At 46.7% G+C, this 20,321-nt stretch overlaps 1 protein-coding gene across 1 annotated transcript in view; it reads left to right on the plus strand.

Annotated features, from left to right (window-relative positions):
* Nucleotides 1-20,321, plus strand: part of SNX29 (sorting nexin 29) — a 373,799-nt gene that overhangs the window by 9,178 nt on the left and 344,300 nt on the right. The window contains exons 2-4 of the mRNA XM_080942329.1: nucleotides 4,778-4,839; nucleotides 7,161-7,213; nucleotides 19,716-19,840. Coding sequence (XP_080798455.1) covers nucleotides 4,778-4,839; nucleotides 7,161-7,213; nucleotides 19,716-19,840 — 240 coding nt within the window. The remainder of the gene's footprint in view (nucleotides 1-4,777; nucleotides 4,840-7,160; nucleotides 7,214-19,715; nucleotides 19,841-20,321) is intronic.

Genomic DNA, 20,321 nt, shown 5'->3' on the forward strand with positions numbered 1-20,321 from the left:
GAGAGAGAGAGAGAGAGAGAGAGAGAGAGAGATTGGTGCTGGCACAAATGTTGAGATAGGCTGGTATTAGTGGCTATTAGTACTCACCCTTAGGCAGATCTGTAACAAAGGTACAAAGATTTGTTTTGTTTTTTGGGTTTTTTTTGTTGTTCTTTTTTCTTTTTGTTGTTGTTTATATTTTTTAAGAGACCACCAACCTCCTCTAAGAGATAAAAGGTTGAAGAAAAAAAGCCTGATGCTAAATGAAATAAAGGGAGGGTTGACTTCTGTGCAAGACCCCACCCAACATAGCTTTAGATCAGTCTTTCAGTTGTTGGGATTTCCCTGGGCACTTCAGGCATTGCTTAGTCTCTATTCCTATTGTACTACAGGGGAGGGGGGGAGGACTGGTCTTTCTGTGTAGCTCTGGCTGGCTTAGGACTCACTGTGTATGTAGCTCAGGCTGATCCAAATTCATGGCAATCCTCCTGGGGTAGTTTACTGATTTAAATGTGCACCACCAAGTCCAGCTTCTCTAATTCATGGTGAGAAAATAAGAACAAGAGCCAGCTATGGCAGCCTATATCTTTAATCCCAGCACAGGGGAAGCAGAGGCAGGGGGATATCTCTGAGTTTGAAGCCAGCCTGGTCTACAGAGTGAGTTTCAGGTGTGTCTAAAACAAACAGGTCAATAAAAAGTCTCCAAGGGTGGAAAGTGCTAGCCTAGCATGCAGGAGACACATCAACCCTGCTGTCCTAGTATGCTACAGGTAGAATGGGGACCAGGATCATCCTCTGCCCAGCCAGTTCCTCACCTACCTGGACTCGATGCGACCACATCTCCAGAAAGAAGATTCTGTCTCCCGCTGCTAGAGCCTGGGCATGAGGGTTACTGACTGACACATAGTACTGAGTGAGACCCTTCAACAGCTACTGAACCCTTACTCTTGAACACTGTGTGCTTTCCCACCAGGACCCTGACCGCCAGAGACACGTGCTCTCACTACCAGCTGTGTAAGAGGGGTTGGGAACAATCCTCCTGTAGTTGTTTGATTGCGCTGAAATTGTTTTTTTGTTTTTGTTTTGCTAGTATCTATCTGTGGCAGGTCTTCCCATAAAATATGTTATCATTATGATGTAGAGTTAGCTATCACTTTAAGTTGAACGACCAATACCATTTATAATGTGTGACTTACACCTCTGTCCTGTTGTGAAAACGTGTTCATCACCTAAAGGAAACCCTGCATCCACAGTGAAGTTGTTCCCTCCCCTAACCTCCGAAGTCTGTCTGGGTTTATACTTCCCAGTTTGAGGAAGTTAGCTCAAGCCCCACTTTCTCATTCTTGTTACCAAGGTGGCAGTAGGACATGGTTTGAACCTATCAGGAATCTAAACAGGACATTAAACCTTACCTCTAAAAGGACAGGGACACAGGGTGCCATTTGAACTGGGTTGTGGCATTTCACATGACCATGGGATATCATGTGTAGAGGTTTGGGGGCATACTCTGGAGTGCTGGGGATGGAACCCAGGAAAACCAGAAAAAGTGTTCCATCACTGAGCCAAGCTGCTGTTCGCTGAAGTTGTCCCTGGAGTTGGTAGGAAGACCAGGGTTCACTCTGGAGTGTAACTGAGATTATGCACACTGCTTTCTCTGATTGGTCACTGTAGAAAGCGAAGAAACCTTGTGTTTCTGCCCGCCAGTCTGTGCAGGATCCTTCTGTTTGGATCCCGCAGGGCTAGTGCTCACAATATCTTGCAGGAGCCAGTGTCTAGAGAGGGGAAGTGACTGCCCTGTCACATGGTCAGCAAGTGGCCTGATTAGGATGAGGACTTATATCTTGTGACTTCCCTGCTGAATGTTACTCCCTTCACAGCCAGGGGTCTCTCTCTCTCTACTTCCTGCTGCTGATATGTGGCCTTGAAGTCACCTGTTTGTTCTGCATCCTGGAGACTCTCATATCTTTTCAGGGATAAGATGGCCACAGGTGCCCTGCTGAGGTCAAGGTAGTCTCACTGGGATTCATGCCTGGGGAGACCATAGCCAGGGATTGAGCCTCTAAACTGAGAACTGCTCAGCCTCAGGGTGTGTTGTCACAGGGTGCGTGAGGACCTGAGTTCAGATAATTAGTTGTCACCATGTGAAAAAGCCAGGGATGGTAGAGTACACTCATAACCCAAGGTTGTTACCATGTGAAAAAGCCAGGGATGGTGGAGTACACTCATAACCTAAGCACAGTGGAGACAACAATAGGTGGACCCCGGACACTCTCTGGGTGGCCAACCTAACAATGTTAAAACCTGTGGTCCAGTGAGAGACCCTGTTCAAAACAACAAGAAATAAACAAGCCCGATAGATAGCTCCTGAGGAATGACACCTAGGTTGACCTTTGAAGTCCTAATGCATAGACACACGTGTACCTGAACTTGCACAAACATACACAACCATCCCAAGTGCACACAGTAGTAGTAGCTGGTCTAGTGAGATGGTCGAGACATTTTTCTTTCTTTCTATTTGTTTTTATTGTTTTTTAGTCTCATAAATTTATGTTATGAGAAAAAAAAATCAGTAGAAGTATTTTTAGGGTGAAGCGGTCATTTCTAGTTGTCGATGTCCAGTGTGAGGAATCCTTAAGTCTAGATCTTGGAAAAAGGAAGGAAGCCATATTTTCCGTTTTGGTGTTGGGAGAGAGGGAGGGGCAGAAAGCAATTCTTCTGCTAAGTAAAGAGGGAGCTGTGGAGAAGCGCAGCTGTGAAGGATGTGCTGGGCATCTGTCCTGCCGTGAGCCATGCTTCTTGCCTGGTGTAGGCTTGAAGCTCTTCCAGATAAAGGACTTGTTTTCTTGAGTGTCTCTGTTTCACCTCCAGGCCTGGCGGAAGACAGCCATCTTGATGTGGTGGTTCTAGCACAGGCTTCGGAGGAGCAATGCCATCTGTCAGAATCACATTTGTACCAGTTACTGTCCGGGTTAAAGCAGAGTCTTAGCCTGTAGCCTGCTGGGAAGGACCCTCCATGACTGGCTGCTATGCCAGTCTGTCTGATGGTCCTCCTGCCCACCCCCACCCCAGCTGACTTCTAGTCCTGTCTTATGGTCCTTCTGCCTGCTCCTTGTCCTCTAGCCCTGGAAGACAGAAGCTGAGCTTGTTTTGCCTCAGCTTCTCCACTAGCTGCTTGCTCTGCCTGGAGTGGATCCACGTGTTTCCATGGCTCCTGCTTTTCTTTCTTTATAAAGGGCTCAGCTCACATGTCACCTGTGCAGAGAGCCCCTATGCTGTGCTGGCCTCCGTGACGTTTTCTGTCTTTCCTCATTGTCTTCCTGTCTCTGTCGGTCTTAGTGTGCTCACACACTGACTCTTCCTAATACATGTAGCTCCATGAGAAGATGACTCTTCACACCATTTCACTCCCAGCTCTCTCACACTCCTCCTGCTGTGTCCAGGACAGAAGCCCCTGGTGAGCAATTCCATCCCTGTTCAGAGTGACTGCTCTGTGGCTGGGGCATTCTCATCCATGGACTTAACTTTGTTGATAGCTGCTACCCTGCCTCTTATGGGCATTTGTTAGTGATCTGTCTGATGCTGAAGGTTCGTTTTGGCAGAACTTTTAAATAAATAAAGATTCTGTGTGTATTTTGTTCTTATGGGAATTATTTGGAAATTCATTTTACTGCAAAACACAGCTTAAGCACCTATGGAAGTTTGGACCTATGTGGTTTTTGACTGGTGAAGGTTATTTGTACTATTGGTTTAGCAACTCAGCACACCCAGGAGGGCACCTTTGTGATTCTCTTGGCTTTTCCTCCAGGCTTGTGGTTTCATGGGCAAAGGACTGCTCTGCTCTATCCAAATGCTAAGGACTCGGGCGTGAAGGTGGAGGAAGGTGGGAGGCCCTTCCTACTGATTCACAAGGCACATCAGAAGCCTTCAAGTGCATTACTGCCTGACTAACTGGCCAAGCTATTGGTGCTTGTTCATTTTTGAGGCAGGGTCTCAGGTAATCCAGACTGACCTCCAATTCCCTGTGTAGCTGAGGATGACCTTGAATTCCCCATCATCCTGTTTGTACCTTCCAACACTGGGATTACAGGTGTGCCCACCATTCTGGTTCATGAAGTGCTGAGTCCAGGGCCCCATGCATACTAGGCAAACATTTTACCAGCTGGGCCACATCCTCAAGCATCACTGGGCGACCCTGTAAGGTCAGCCTTGGCTGCTGAGGAGGGGGAGAACCTGGGGTCTTACATGCTATTTTATACTTCTGGCTGTCAAGAAGGAATCCCTACGCCAAGGACACATTTGACAGTGTGTGACACCAACTCAGTTATGTGTGTGTCGCTAATAGCACAGTGAGTAGAGGCCAGGACACTGTGGAAATTTCTGCAGTACCAGCAGTATCAGCAGAGAAATTGGGACCATTCAGGACACATTCATTAAGTCTGGGGAAACTGGTCTCCTGTGATGGAGTACATTGCAACCATTGCAGATTCTTGATACCTGGTCTGGCTACTTATTTTGTTAAAGATAAATAGACAGATCATGTTTGTGGATAGTCATACACTATCATGTCAGATGTTAGACACTTTTTTAAATTATTATTATTAAAGACAGGGTCTTTCTAAATAGTCCTGGATATCCTGGAACTTGGTAGTTTTGTAAACCAGGCTGGCCTCAACCTCACAGAGCTCCTTCTGCCTCTCCCCCGAGAGAGCTGGGTTGAAGGTGTCCTACTATGCTCAGCATCTCTGTCAGAAAGTCTTACCAGAGTCTAATTGTCAACTTAAACCCCATTGCATTTTAGGGTCACAGAATGATGACAGAAGGCAGTTCCTGCTGGAGCGACTGCTGGACGCAGTGAAGCAGGTAAGGACATACACCACAGCCTTTCGTGTGAGTGTCCAAAGTCAGTGTAGAGGTCAGCTCTTTCCTTTTATGCACACAGGCTTATTTTGTGTCTGGAAAATTATCACCACCAGGTTGTTCAGTCTGGCCTTGAACTCTTGCCTCAGCCTCCCATCCTAGGATTACAGGTGTATACCACCGTGTCCAGCTGTAGTTGAGAATGGCTGAGCAGACTTCTCCTTAGGGAATGACAGAGCATGGAAGGCAGTGAGAGTAGGGATGGAGGAAGTCATTGGTGTGGGGTTCCAGAGTTTTCATGGGACTCCATCCTTCAGCATTGACTGTCATCATTGCAGAGTGTGGTTCCCGGCAGATTTGTTTCAGGGCAGCTCTTCAAAGGTGCTGGCTTGGACTTAGGACCCCAAAAGTGCAAACACAAGACCTGAGGCCTAAGGCCACACCCAGGAGCCTACATTGCTAGTAGCTGTGCTGGCTTCTGGCTAGGCTGCTGCGGCTGTTGATGCTGGCTGTGGTGCTGGCTTGTCTGACGCTGTGGTGTTTGCTGTTGTCACGTGTCCACCTTGTGCCAGGCTCTCTGTGAGTGCTCTCAGTGAAGTCTTTCAGCACTTGATGGAGGAGCTCCTGCGGTTGTTTTCACTGCAGAGGTCAAGGCACTGAAGCCTCAGATCAGCAACTCACTTAAGCTGCCCCAGTTAGCAAGAGAGACAGCTAGATCCAAACCTGAGAATCTGAAGAGCCCCTCTTTAGGAAGAGAATCTTGGCATGCGTTTCTGTGCCATAAGGAAGGAAATAGTTTATCAGGTGGTGGGTTAAATGTTGAAGTGGGCTCAGAGAATCCAGTGTCTGCCCAAAACTTGAGGGAGCCTGATGTGGCGAATGGGTACAGGCAGTTCCATTCTTTTCAGCCCAGACTTTCTGAGCATCCCTTTCTGGTTAGATTTTAAACTGGATGCAGTTAGAGTCATTTGGGAAGAGGAATCTCAATAGAAAAAAAAAAATGCCTCCTTCAAATTGATTGTAGGTAAGTCGGTAGTGCATTTTCTTGATTAATCATTGATATTGGAGGGCCCAGCTCACCGTGGGCAGATGCCACCCTTGGGCAGGTGGCCCTGGGTGCCGTAAGAAAGCAGACTCAGCAAGCCATGTGGAGTAAGCCAGCAAACAGTGTTCCTCCATGTCTTCTGCTTGAGTTTCTGCTCTGACTTTCCTCCATGAGGCACTATGGTGTGGAAACATACGGTGAAGCTGCTTTTGGTCAAGGCTTTTATAAACCTAAGACAGCCCTCTTTCTCCCTGGAGTCTGACTTTTCCTCTGCACAGGGATTCTGGATGAGCTGCCCTTGTTGACATGGGTAAAGTTTGGTCTGTGTTTAATCTGGAGAATGAAAGAATGGGCAGGAAAGGAAGTGGGTCCAGCAGCTTCCATGTAACACTTAGACACAAACGGGGCTTCTGCTCAGGGCTGCTGAGTTCTTTTGATGAGTTGAGCTGTTCCATTTATCTTAGATAACAGCCAGCTTTACTGATATTTACTGATATATCTAACATTTACCTATAATTAAAAGTACACATGTGTACTATGTCTCGAATTCTGATAACAGTGTCCTTTTTAGATTATATGTAATTTTTAATCTCAAACCTAAGTATCATGCAAATCTGCTTTACCCTGAATAGTGAGCTGGGAGTGTGGTGTACACATGTGATCCCAGCACTTGGGAGGCTGAGGCAGGAGGACTGTTGTGCATTCGGTCAGGGCTACAGAGTGAAGCCAGTTCAGAGCAAACGACAATGAAAGAGGCGATGGTGATGGTGAAGGTTGGGGCACAGTGGACGGGCTTTATGGCTAAAGATGGTCAGGGTAGGCTATAGGTCTGTATTTTAGAAGTTGGCTTTCCTGTCCACTCAGCCTGGCTCTGAAGGCTCACCCAGGCTGCTGTCCTCTGACACAGTTTACCCACTTGCAGCTCTGTCGGGAAGAGTCATCAGCACAGAGGCGTAGATGTTCTCAGTGCCATCGGCAACAGTGCTGTGATATCCAGCTGCTGCTGCTGTCGCCACTTTCTGAGTAGCTGCAGGTGCCTGCATTCCTGTGTGCCTAGTTCACCCACTTCTCAGAGTCAAGAGGGAGACCAGGGCTTCCTTACCGAGGAGTCTGAGGTCCCCATGCTGGCTTCTTACCCACGTGAAGCACCAGGGCCATCTGACTCTCCCAAGGCTCTTCTGGCCTTTGTCCCTGCTGTATGTATCGGAAGCCGTGTGGCTGCTCTGTGATGTCTGCCATTCCAGCCGGTGGCCCATCTCAGCAGTCTCTTTCTCTGCAGTGCCAGATCCGCTTTGGAGGGAGAAAGGAGATTGCCTCAGATTCAGACAGCAGGTGAGTATGTCACTCCTTTGTCCGCCTCCTTCTCTTCCTTGAATCTTTTACCCAGTTGTCCTTTTGAGACACAGTTTTACTATGTAGGCCAAGCTGTTCTTTAAAAAACATTCCTTCGAAAGTTTATTACAGTGTGTGTGCAAATGTCACAAGCCACAGTACACAGTGTGGGAGTCAGAGGACAATCTCCGGGAGTTGGTCCTCTCCTTCCACCTGGCCATCTGGGGTCAGGCTCAGGTGGACAGGCTTAATATCTTTACCTGCTGACCCATTTCACCCTTCCCCTCTACTGTTAATGGATTTGACCTCCTGCTGCCTTAGCTCTCCCAGCCCTGGGTCTCCAGACATGCCTAGCTAATAGGTTGTCTCCAAAACCTCTTCACCATTAAGGAAAAGGTGGAGGCTGTGGCATCTGCCTCTGCAGGCAGGAGGGCATTGACAGCTTCCACTGTGGATGGGTTGCCACCACCTGTTGGTCTGCTTCTAATTTCTTGTCTTCTCCTTCTAGAAACCTGTTCTACTTGAAGCACCTTTCTATATAAAGTTATTGCCATGACGATTTACAGTTGGGAAAACTCAGAAATCTAAATATAGTGCATCTGTATGTAAGATGGACTGATGTTCAAGCCAGGCCTGGTGTCTGAGCTCTGTAGCCTCCGCTACTTAGGATCATGAGTTCATGGGCCATTTGGCTATGTTGTGAGTTCAAGGCCAGCATAGGCAGCTTAGTCCCTGTCATACAAACCAAACCAAACCAAACCAAACTAAACCATTACTACCACTACCACTTCCAACAACAACAATAACAATAGCTTGGTGTTAGAGCACATTTCTAGCACAAATAAAACCTTATCAATTCCTAGCCCCACAAACCTAGCAAAGAAGCAAAGAATGGTATTCATAGAATTTCCTTTAACTAGGAAGTGCATGCATATGTAGTAATTTAAAAATTCTGCATGTAGGGCCCACACCAGATGACACATGGCAGAAGGAGAGAATCAGCTCCTGCAGATTGTCCTCTGACTGACATACCTCTGCCATGGCATGTGTCACCGATAGACACACAGACACATATACACACATAGTAAAATGTGATAGAAATTATGTGTGTAGTAAACATGTACATGCCATAGAAGTAGCCAGAGCAAGTCATAAAAGTATATGAATACACATTGATGCTAAGCAACAGTTACAGCAAACATGCACCCCCTCCTTCCCCTAAATCACCAAGATCTGAACACAAGTGGTTTTCAGGATAATAGGACTTTAATGCTTCCTGATATTTGTTCAATATATTTAGTATACTTTACCACGTGTCCCTGTTATGGTGGAAGAAAGCCCTAATCAGTGACACTTGTGGCCCAGGAAAGGCTAACAAATTGTCTACATTTCTCATGTTGGTTGATTGCATGCTCTTGGCCCAGCTGAGGTCACAGGTATCCAGTGTTCCTGGAATTGCTTTGTGCTGTCACATGCCCTGTGGCCCAGGGAGGGGCCAGAGGACATTCTTCCTCAGCCCTCATCCTGCCTGGTAAGTGTCTAATCCCCGCCCTGTGAGCCTGGCCTCCCCTTCCCCATCTGTCATCTCTTCCTTTCTTCTGTGAAACTTGACCAGCACAAACAGTGCACAGAGCCCAGTGCAGACTGAGTGCTGCCCTCCTCTCTCCCTTACTGCGTTTCCCTGCTGCACTGAACATCTAACAAGCTGTGCGTCTCCATGCTTTATGGAGTCTCCTGTCTGTCTTCTGCCAGCTCTGAGCCCACAGGGATATCTCTGTGTTGATTGTGCATGCATCTGTACAGCCTGCTGGCTGTGATGCCCTTCTTACCTCTCATGCTGGCTCCCTGGGCCCGGGAACGCCTTGTCCTCACCCCACACCCGTGGGAGCTGTCTGGAGATGTTCAGCCCATTTCCACAGCTGAACTCAGCAGGTATCTTCACGCACAGCCATAGCAACTAAACGGTATTCTGGAAAGATCTTGTATCCCAAGGAATGTGTACCTGTCGTCCTGTAGTAGGTGTTCAGTGTCCACGTCATCTCCATGCCTGTGAACTCTGAGGGTAGAAGGGTTGCTTCTTTTCTTTACTTATTTATTTGTGTGTGTAGTGTATGTGCACTGAAATTTGAAGACTATTTGTAGGAGTCGGTCCTCTTCTTCCACATGGGTTCTGGGTATTGAACTCATGTTGTCAGACTTGACAAGCATTTTACTTGCATAAGTCATCTTTCAGCTCTTGTTTTTATTTATTTATTTTAAATCTTTGAAAATTAATTTATTTAGATTTCTTTACTATATGTGAATGTTTTACCTCCATATATACACGTGTATCATGTGTGTGTGTCTGTTGTTCTCAGAGGTCAGAAGAGAGTTGAGGATGGAGCTAGAGTTAAGGATGAGTATGAGCTGCATGTTGGTGCTGGGAACTGAATCCTGGTCCTCTGTAAGAAAAACAAGTGCTCTTAGCTGCTGAGCCATCACCATATCAACAGCTGCTGCTTCTGCTGCTGCTTCTTCTTCTATTTATCTACTTACTATATATGAGCACACTGCAGCTGTCCTCAGACACTCCAGCAGAGGGCATCAGATCCCATTACAGATGGTTGTGAGCCACCATGTGGTTGCTGGGATTTGAACTCAGGACCTCTGGAAGAGCAGCCAGTGCTCTTAACCTATGAGCCATCTCTCCAGCTCCTCACCATAGCTTCCGGCTAGCTCTTGTTTTCCTTTTATGCCAAGGTCTTGCTCTGTAACTCAGTCTGGCCTTGAACTTGTGAACTTTCTGTGTCCACCTTCCCCATGTTGTACAGGCCTTTTGGGCCTGCCAGACCTTAGAGTGTGGACATGTGTTTTGGCATTGTACTATTTCATAGTGTTAACTGGTATTTTCCTCAAGGTCTGATAAAGGATCTACCCTAATTCTGGAACTTAGGGTCTGCGTACATCAGAAGGGCCTGAAGACTTGTAAATTTATCATGGTGATTTCAGATTCCAACCTAAGTCTACAGATGTGAGCAGAGGGAATTTGCTTGGCAAGCTTTGTCTCCCCTTGTCCTCCAGTGCTGGGATCACAGGTGTGTGATCACAGACGTTGTATTTTTAGTAAACACCACCCTACAAGAATAACATAAGAGCTGGGTTGGTGCTCCCAGCATGTGTGGGAGGTGGAGGCAGGAGGATCATCAGTTTAAGTTATTTTGGCTAGATTGCAAATTTAAAACCAGTTTGGGCTATGTGAAGCCCTGTCTCAAAAAAAAAAAAAAAAAAAAAAAAAAAAAAACACCAAACACCAAACAAATAGACTACAGAAAACAGTTACAAACTGGTGAGTCATGTGAACTCGAAGCTTCTGTCTAGTAGTTGTTCTGAGTCCTGGCTTGCTTGCAGAGTTAATTAACAAGTGTTTACCCCATCCTGACTAGGGTGGTTTGTCTGTGCAATGTGTGCACATGCATGCGTTTGTGCATGTGGCATGCATATGTATGTGTATTTACTTTTCTTTGTCTTTGAGTACAACACCATTTGTCGGAGTTGATGAAGTACATTTTCTGAGAGGCATCTGAACACATTAGATGAATGTGTTCCTGTGTAATAGCTGCACCTTTTCTTATGTGAAATCTTAACTTAATTTTTTGCTGTTGAGAAGGCTCAGCATGCGCGCACGCGCACACACACACACGCACACACACACACACACACACACACACACACACACACTCTGAAAAAGAAAAGTTGACTCCTTCTCCAGCTGTTGCTTTTGGCTAGGCATAGTGAGTACCGCCCATCACTGGCAGTTGCTTGGCTGCTGTGCTGTTACTGCATCTTTAGGACAACTGAAATGCAGTACCCTTTTCTGATCGTAAGACAGACCCAGAGAGGGGAAATGACAGTGCCCAGGCAGTGTGCTTGTGAATGTTTCAGTTCCTGTGACAGGCTTTCCAAGAGAAGGATTCAAAAAGAAGACACCAGTTTGACTCATGGCTTCAGAAGTGACAGTTCCCAGTGGCTGTATCTGGGGCACAGTGATACAAGCTGCTCACTTCTGAGCTGTGAAGCAGAAAGGTCTCCTGAGAAGGGACAAAGGACATGGTGCATCCTTCAAAGACTGCCCCAGTGACCTCCATTCTCCAACTAGGCCCTGCTGCCGAAGGTTTCTGTGGTCTTCTAATAGTGCTACCCGATTACATATCCATTGGCGGATCAATGCTTGACAAGGTCACAGCCCTTTGATCCACTTATTTCCTAGAAGTCCCAGGGCATCTGCTGCCGTGGGATCAGGCATAAGGACACTTACTTCATGTCTAAACATGACACTTAGACATCGTGGATGTGTTAGGGGCAGAGTTGGGCCCAGTGTCTTGAGCTCTTCTGTATCTGCCAGCTCTACATCAGTGAGTCCGACTGTGAGCAAAGACCTGTGCTTATTTGTACAAGGTCCTGAGTTCTGTGCCCAGCAAAGCATCTGTGCTGAACATGTGCAGACCTCCCTAGCCATACTCAGTAACAACTGTTTGGCCAACATTTACATTTAGTGGGTATTATAAACAATTTAGAAAAGATTTGAAGTTCATGGGAGGATGTGCAGAGATTACACACAGTCACACATAGTAAATGTGATAAACATAATAAACTTCTAGACAAGACGGAGGGTTCAGCTTGCCCGAAGCATGAATCCAGCTGGGTTGGGTGGCATCATTTGGAATCTTTGTCAGGACACTTGCTATAAGTTTGTTCCCCTAGAGCTCATATGTTGTGAACCTAATTCCTCAGTGGGAGTGTGGGGAGATGGGGAGGTGGTTAGGCTGTGTGGGTGGAGCTATCAACCTCAGCTGAGGAATGAGTTTGCTGTGGGTTTCAGTCCTTTCTCTATGTTGCATATACATCCCTGCCTTTCTTGCTCTCCTCCTGAGTTGAAGCAGCAGGAGGACCTTACCTTGTTTTTGGACTTTTCACCTTGTAGAACCATAAGGCAAAATAAACTCTTTTCCTCTATAAATCATCCAATCTCAAGTATTTTGTTATAGCAACAAAAGATGAACAGACAATAGCATAGTAGCATGTCTGCCAGAGATCTTCAGGAGTAAGTAATGGACTATTCCCACTAGGGATGTTTTGACTAATGAGAAATAGAGGCCGGGACTGAAAGGAAGCAGGTAATTTTTCAAGCCAGAGGTTGGCACTCCAGGAATGGCTCCCAAGTTGCCAGGATGCCAGAGTAAATGCTAGCTGTTCACTCAGGGTTCTTTGCTCCCCGTTGGGTGCTGGCAGGAGGGTCTGGCTGAGGGAGCTCCAAGACCCTGCTGGCTTCTGCACTGAGGAGGGGCATTTATAATGGGAACAAACACATTTGTTGGCTTTGCCTGCAGGTTGGGATGACAGTCCGTTTGATGGCACTGTGCAGTCTGAGAATGGTTTCACCTTAGGCAAGTGGTTCTCAACCTGTGGGTCACAATTGGTGGGGGGAGTAAGGGTGGGAGTAGAGGTAAAGGTGGGGATAAGGGTAAGGGTGGGTGGGGGTGGAGGTAAGGGTTGGGGTGGGGCCCAATGACCCTTTCATAGGGTCACCTAAGACCGTTGGAAAACAGGCATTTCATTACAGCCCATAATAGTAGCAGATTTACAGCTGTGAAGTAACAATGAAAAGAACTTTATCATAGGGTCAACACAACAGAGGGAACAGTATAGAAGGCTGAGAACCTCTGCCTTAGGCTGTAGCCGGGAGAAGGGATGGTTTCTTTACCCCAGACATGCAAGTCTCCTCATGAGTGAGATGCTCTGGAGATCTGGGTAGTGGAGTGCTAGTGGAGCCAGGCTTGGCTCCCAGTGTGGTTCTCTACTGTAACCACACATCTGCCCTTTCCTCCTCTCAGTGCTCCCCACTGCAGGTGGTCAGTGCCATTTTAGATGCAAATGTCATGATATTAAATTCTTTTCAGGGCCTTCCCAGGCTCAGTGATGTTGGGGGAGGCTTGGTATGAAGTGGAACTAAATGAAATGGCAAATATTTGATCATTTCTGACCTACAAAACTGTTAGCTTGTTCAGAAGATTTCAGAATAATACATTTCTTACAGCTCTATCTTTAAATAGTGCAGGTTTCAGTCGTCTGGCCCTGGCAGAATCAGAATGTAATCCTTAAATCACACTGACATTTAGGAATAGTCTGTAATCTGTCACATGGTGCTAGTCACAGCAGCAGTAAGTCAAACTGAAGGTGAGGGAGCTGCAGGGAGTCCTCAGGTACCACAGGAGTTGCTAAGATGCCGGGAGGGAATTCCTTCGGCACCGGAGCTGCTATGAGTTTGGGGGTTGACTCAATGCACAGTGTTCACCAATGGCCTGTGTGTGTGCCGGGGACAGATAGAGGCAGGGAGGTAGTGGTGCTGTTGGAGGGTTTTGATCTTGTGAGGTTGCCACGGCAAGATCCAGAGGACCCCCTGTGCAAGGTGGGACAGCATTCAGAAGTGTATCTAAGGCTTGACTTTCAGACAGGTCCTGTCCTAGAAAGGAGTGGCGGCCACTGCTGGGCTCTCTGTCCCAGCAGCTCCTCAACCCTCCCTCCCTCCCTCCCTGTCTCCCTCCTTCCCTCCCTCCCTCCCTCCCTCCTTCCCTCCCTCCCTCCCTGTCTCCCTCCCTCCCTCCCTTCATTCCTTTCTTCCTTCTAGATAAGGTCTCCTGTAGCCCAGGCTGGCTTTGAGCTCCCTATGTAGATGAGGATGACTTTGAACCTCAAGCCTCCTACCAGTTGAGAGCTGGGATCAGAGCTGTGGCTTACATAGTTCTGGAAATTGAACCCAGGCTTACAGGCATGTCGGGCAAGCAGGTTACTGGCCACATCCTCTCCCTCAGAAGGCTTTTAGGAGCATTTCCCATTTTATATGTCTGTGTTCATCACTCTGATGTGTCACCTGTTGCCCACCAGCCTTCTTTTGGTTGAAGGTGTTAGCTGGATGCCATATTCTTATTAGTCTGGCATTTTCCTGGGCTTGGTAAATTGGATCTGATGTCTCCCCCACATAGGCTTCTCATTTTTATTTTTACTGTAGACTGACTGTGGAACCAAGTGTGCCATGCTCGCTCTGCAGGCATTCTACCACAGTGGTGAGCAGCTAGGTCTGTGCGGTTTTTTTAAATTAACAAAATTAGAAAAACACCTTACACATTATGTAGGTGTCCTGAGTTACACCTTCATCTGGCTAGTGTTGAACAGGTGGTTTTGTAGCTTTGCGCCAGCAATGCAACCATGCATTGGCATGCTCGGCCATGGTGATTCCTTCCTGGAAAAAGATTGTTTTTAGCAGATGTAGAGCTCTTGGATATTTAAAAGATCTGAGCAGATTTTCATATCTAAATTTAAATAAACGCTTATCTAGGGTGTAAGGGATGGCTGCTGAGAAGCACCGTGAGCAGCATGTGAGCCGCATTTCCCTCTCGCCTCACTGCCCTGCTGGTGGAGGCGAGAGGCAGCTAGTGTCTGCAGGACGGGGCACTGACACTGACACTGGCTGTGTAATGTGGACTGTGTTAGTCTCTCCTACAGCAGACGAACGAGGAGTAGGTGAGACTTAGCAGTATTTGCTGCTCAGACCTAGTAAGAACTTAATGGATTTGACCCTTTTGTTGTGTAGATCAGGCTGGCCTTGAATTCGTGGGGATCCACCTCCCTCTACCTCCTGAGTGCTGGGATTAAAGGTGTGCCATCATGCCCAGCCTGCATTTTTATTTTACACCATAGATGTTGGCAGTGCCAATGAAAGGCTAGAAGACTGCTCATCACCCTGTTGTTGAGGGCTTTGTTGGAGGGCATTGTACTATACTGGGGACACACTGCATGACAGGGCAGTTGTCCTCAGGACAGTGAGTTTGATCATGTAAATGGGGGGACAATCATAGTGACCTAAAATAATAATTGGTGTACAGTAGTATTAGGGCACAAATGGCTGGGTGAAGGGATTCTGGGTTATTCCTGGGCAGAGGTAACACGTAATGTGAAGGTGTAAAGAAAGGGTGAAGTGGACGGACATATGGATGTACTTGTCTGTGCGACTCTGCTGCCCTAAGTGTGCTGCAGCAGTTGGCTTTCTGTCAGTCTGACATAAGGTCGGGTTATTTGGGAACAGAAAGCCTCAAATGAGAAAAATGCCTCCATCAGAGGCAACTCTGTGGTACATTTTCTTGATTAATGACTGATGTAGAAGGACCATCCCACCGTGGGCAGTGCCACCCTGGGAAGGTGGTCCCAGGTTACATGAAAAAGCAAGCTGAGCAAGCCGTGGGGCACAGACCAGTAAACACTGCCCCCCATGATCTATCTCCACAGCACCCCTCTGGCTCCTGCCTTAAGATCTTGCCCTGACTCCTCTTTGTGACACACTATGAGATCTAAGCTGAAATAACCCTTTCCTTCTGGGGTTGCTTTCAGCCTTTCTAGCAACAGGACACAAATTAGAGCAGGAAGTGTGGTGGTTAACCCTCAGTCATCCAGTCAACCGGAGCCAGGATCACCTAGGACATAGGCCTCTGGGCCAATTGTGCTAATCTTGATTAGGTTAATGAGGTGGGAAGGCCCACCGACATGTGTGGCTCCATTGCTTGGGGTGAGGTCCTGGGCTGTATGATTAGAACAGTGAGCATTTCCTTGGTTTCTGCTTCCTACTTTGGGTGCACTGTGACGAGCTGCCTTTAGCCCATTATAGTGTCTTCCCCATCAGCATGACTACACTACTGAACTGTGTGTCCAAATAAGCTCTTTCTGCCTTAAGTTGTTTTTGTCAGGGTATTTTATCACAACAACAGGACATAAACTAAGATGGGATCCACTCAAGCCCTGTGGTAAGGGTATTATTACTGTTATTATTGCAAGAGTATTATACAGTCTGGACTTATCTTGAACTCCTTGTGTGGCCAAAGATGACCTTAAACTTTGGATCCTCCTGCCGTTACCTCCTGGGTGCTGTAATTAGAGGCATGCACCAACATACACAGTTTATATGGTGCTGAAAATGGCCTTCATGCATGCTGGGCATCTTCTACGGAGCCATGTCCCCATTTTCTGCCTTTGTCCACTGTTTTTGCTATGATGTTATTTGTATGTACTGCTCCGAACTAGAGGAGGTGGAATTCCAAAAGGAGTTGTTTATTCTGGTCATGCTGTAAAGCTGTTGGAGAGAGAGCAAAGGCTGATGGGTAATAGTCTGGTTCTTTGTTTTTCTTGTCAGTAAGATGGCTAACATGGTGAGTCTGGGGATCAGCTCATTCTGTGAAGTGCTTGCTGCACAAACAAAAGGACTCCAGTTCTGATCTTCAGCTCTTATGTACAAAGCTGGGAATAGCACTGTGTGCCTGTGACCCCAGCACTAAGAAGACAGACTGGAGGATCCCTGGAGTTTGCTGGCCAGCTAGCCTAGTAGAGTCACTGAGCACCAGGTTCCATGAAAAACCCTGTCTCATATGTAAGGTAGACAGGTCCCAAAAAGTGACAACTCAGGTTGACCTCTGACATCTATATGCACATAAACCTGTGCACACACACATACACACACAGAGATAAAGAAAACACATGTGTACACACATGTATGTATATAAACAAACCCAGATATATAAGCACACATGTACACAAACATATACGTAAAAATATACACATACACAAGCACACATTTGTACACACATACATACATGAGCACATATATGCATTTGTTGTTGTTTTCTCCTTCCTGGCACACAGGTATATTTTTGCAATTAAGAGTCTCTCTCCCAAGTGACTCTACCATGTGTTGAGTTAACATAGAAAAAGCCAATATACCTTTTTTTGTACTTAAAATTGCTATTCTTGGGCCACTAAGATGGCTCAGCAGGTAAAGACACTTGCTACCATGCCTCACAACAGGAGTTTAATTCTAGGGATCCTTATAGTGGAAGGAGAGAGCCAAGTTCCACAAATTGTTTCTGACCTCCACATATGTGCTGTGGCGTGTGTGGGTATGCATGTATGAACACTAAAATAAATAAAATATTCTTGCTTGTGTTTTCTAAGCATTTTATTGCATGTTTATTTTGTGTGTGGCATGTACACACTATTGCACACGCATGGAGATGAGAGGACGGCTTTGGGGGGGTCTGTTCTCTTCTCATTTGAATCCTGGGATTGAACGCCGGTCTTTAGGCTTGGATACAGGTGCTTTTCTCACTGAGCCATCTTGCAGGCCTGAAACATGCATGTTATTTATGTATATTTTTTAAACTTTGTGTAATTCACACATGTGGGATCTGGTTCATTTCAAACGGTCATCGTGTTCAAGACCTGGCTTGAGCAAGGGTGGCTGATTGGCACCATCTTGCCACTGTGCTACGGTTAGTGCTGCTCACTGGTCGATTTTATGGGTGCTAATGACTCAGTGTTAATGTCCCATCCAACGCGTTACATTGGGGTTAAAAATGGGGATAATCTTGCTGAGCTTTGAGCATTTAGTTTTTTCATAAAGGTCCCAGAGTGGGACTGGGATGTGGGTTAGAGTTCCTACCTTGGGGCCCTAAGCTTGATTACTAGGCCTTGGTCACTGTCCTTCACCTCCACCGCCTGGGTTGTACCATGGTGCACATCACCAGGTCTGGGTTCATGTGGTGGACTGAACTCATATGTGCTACTCAGTTGTAAAGACATATGACATTTTTAGCTACTTATCCCATGAACTGTAAGCACAAAAACCCGGGTGATGCTATTGGATGATTTTGTTTTTAAACTAAAACATCTACTGTTATTAAGAAACTCACTCATTAAGAACATGTCCCAACTCACTAACTTGGATATAAATTGGGTGTGATAATGCCATTGAAGCAGTCAGCCTTCCACAGTGAAGATAAAGAGCATTTAGCAGAGAGCATTCTGGGAAATACAGACTCAGCTTAGAAACCATAGCATGGAGGGAAGCAGGTGCCTATTTGCTCTCGTGTGAATTAGCACCTTACAAGCAAAGGCAGAGGAACAGTCAAACCTTTCCTGACGTGGTTATACAGGGAAGTGTGAAATGCTAGGTCCCCAGAAGAAGACACATGCCTAGCTAGGTCAGACGGAGAGGCCACAGGGACTTAGAGCCTGTTGACATAGAATGGCCTCTGACTTGGTGTCATGATAAGTAATTACAGAGTAGCTTTCACCTGGGCTTGTCTGCTGTGTAAACTTAGTTGTGACCTGTGTGAGGCAGGGCTTCTGGTGCCACTGAACCCTACAAACCTAGGATTGCTGCGTGCCTGCATTCCATTCCCCTCAGGGGCCTGGTTTTATCTGAAGCCGCCCAGGCAGTTACCGACCTATGCTTTGGAAGCAAGCAGCCTGCCAGGGATTGTTAAAGGGATGCTTGAGTTTCCAGAGATCTATCTGAAGCTGGAAGCTTTGGGTAATAGCACACTCTAGAGTTGCTTTTCCTAAGATTGGGCCCTGGTCTGGTTCCAATTTTGGCTTCTGTGGATTTCAGGTAATTCTGTGTTTGCCCAGCTTTCAGGAAGTCCTCAAATGCTTGCATGCCTGCCTGAGTAGAGGAGTGGCAGAGACATGGCTAATATTTAGGACTACTTCTGCCCCACAGAGAGGGATGTCTCATTGTGGGTGGATCCTGACACCCGTGCTTTGTAATCATGGGGACAGGGGAGCAGAGCACATAGTGGGTACCAGACCCTGCTGGCTACAGATGGTCTAGAAAGACAAGCTAGGTGGCCAGGAGTTAGGTTTGGAGATAATGGATGAACTCACCGAGATCCACCTGCCTCCGCCTCCTCAGTGCTGGGATTAAAGCTGTGTGCCACAGTGTCCCACCTTTGTATTAGCAGAGCTCAGAACAAGGCCTGCACCTGGGACCTATACAGTGACTGCTCAGAGTGAATGGCTCAGAAGGCCTGAGAGGAGGCCCAAGAACTTGGAGAGGACCTGAGAACCCAATGTGGCTGTTCTGACATCATCTCTTCATGGGCATGTGCTGAATCTCACATTTCTTTGCTTATTGGGGAAACTCAATTGAATGCACAGCAATTATAATTTAATTGAAAATTGTATCATTTTAGATGGTTGCTCGCGATATAATTTCTTATAATACAATAAGGAACAAAAGTAAGAGTTTACACGGCAGTAAGTAACAGACCATGAAATTACAGTTCTCAATTGGGCATGCTGGTAGATTCAGCCTCTGAGAATGTCATCTTGCTTTGTGCTTTCTAAACTATGCGATGGGGATTAAGAGCTGAGACTTGTGATTGGATGTAGTTAATGCCAGCCCTTCCCCACAGGACTGATTTGTTTTTAAATTGGCTTTTGGTTCCTCCAGCACTAGTCCTGAGGGGTATCCCTGCTTATGTGATTCATATATAACTGGGGGTGGGACTTTCAGAGCTTCCTAGGTCTGCACATTCAGGTGTCACCTGCATCACATCTGGTGGTTTATCCGCAGCTCTGCAGCCTACTGTGCTTCTGCTCCATTCCCAGGTGGACTGATGAGTCCTTGCTTCTCCTGCAGGGTGACCTGTCTGTGTGCCCAGTTTGAAGCAGTCCTTCAACATGGCATGAAGAGGAGCCGAGGATTGGCACTCACGGCTGCAGCCATCAAGCAGGCAGCAGGCTTCGCCAGCAAAACCGAGACAGGTACTTGACTGCAGTTCTCCCCAGAGCCGGCTCACATGTGCTGTACCCAGAAATCCATGGAGTGAAGCATGCAAGCAAAATCCGCTGTCTGCTCCTTAACTTAAATGACGTCATTCTGTGCACGTGATTCTCAGAGCCATGTGTCACTAGCTCCTTTGGGTTTGGTGGCCTACAGCTACAGTGCTTAAGCTACCAGTATGGGGTAGCAATTATTGGGAAATTAATAATCTGTTTTAATTTGATGCATGGAGCTAGTATGGCATTGCATAATCAAATGTCTTCAGCAGCACCAGAAACCCTGCAGGTCTCAAAGCTCAGAGTTCTGCTGTTACCTATTTTAGTGTGTGAAACACTGTCCCTGAAGATAGGGAACGGTTGATGCTCAGTGGGATCCTGGCCTTCGTATGGTCTTAGATGTGAGCTAACTTTTCCACTTCCCTGAAGCAGCATAGGTCTTCGCTGCTTTCAAAGATAGGGAGTT

This window comes from Micromys minutus, assembly GCF_963924665.1.
Source record: "Micromys minutus genome assembly, chromosome: 31".
Taxonomy (NCBI): Eukaryota; Metazoa; Chordata; class Mammalia; order Rodentia; family Muridae; genus Micromys; species Micromys minutus.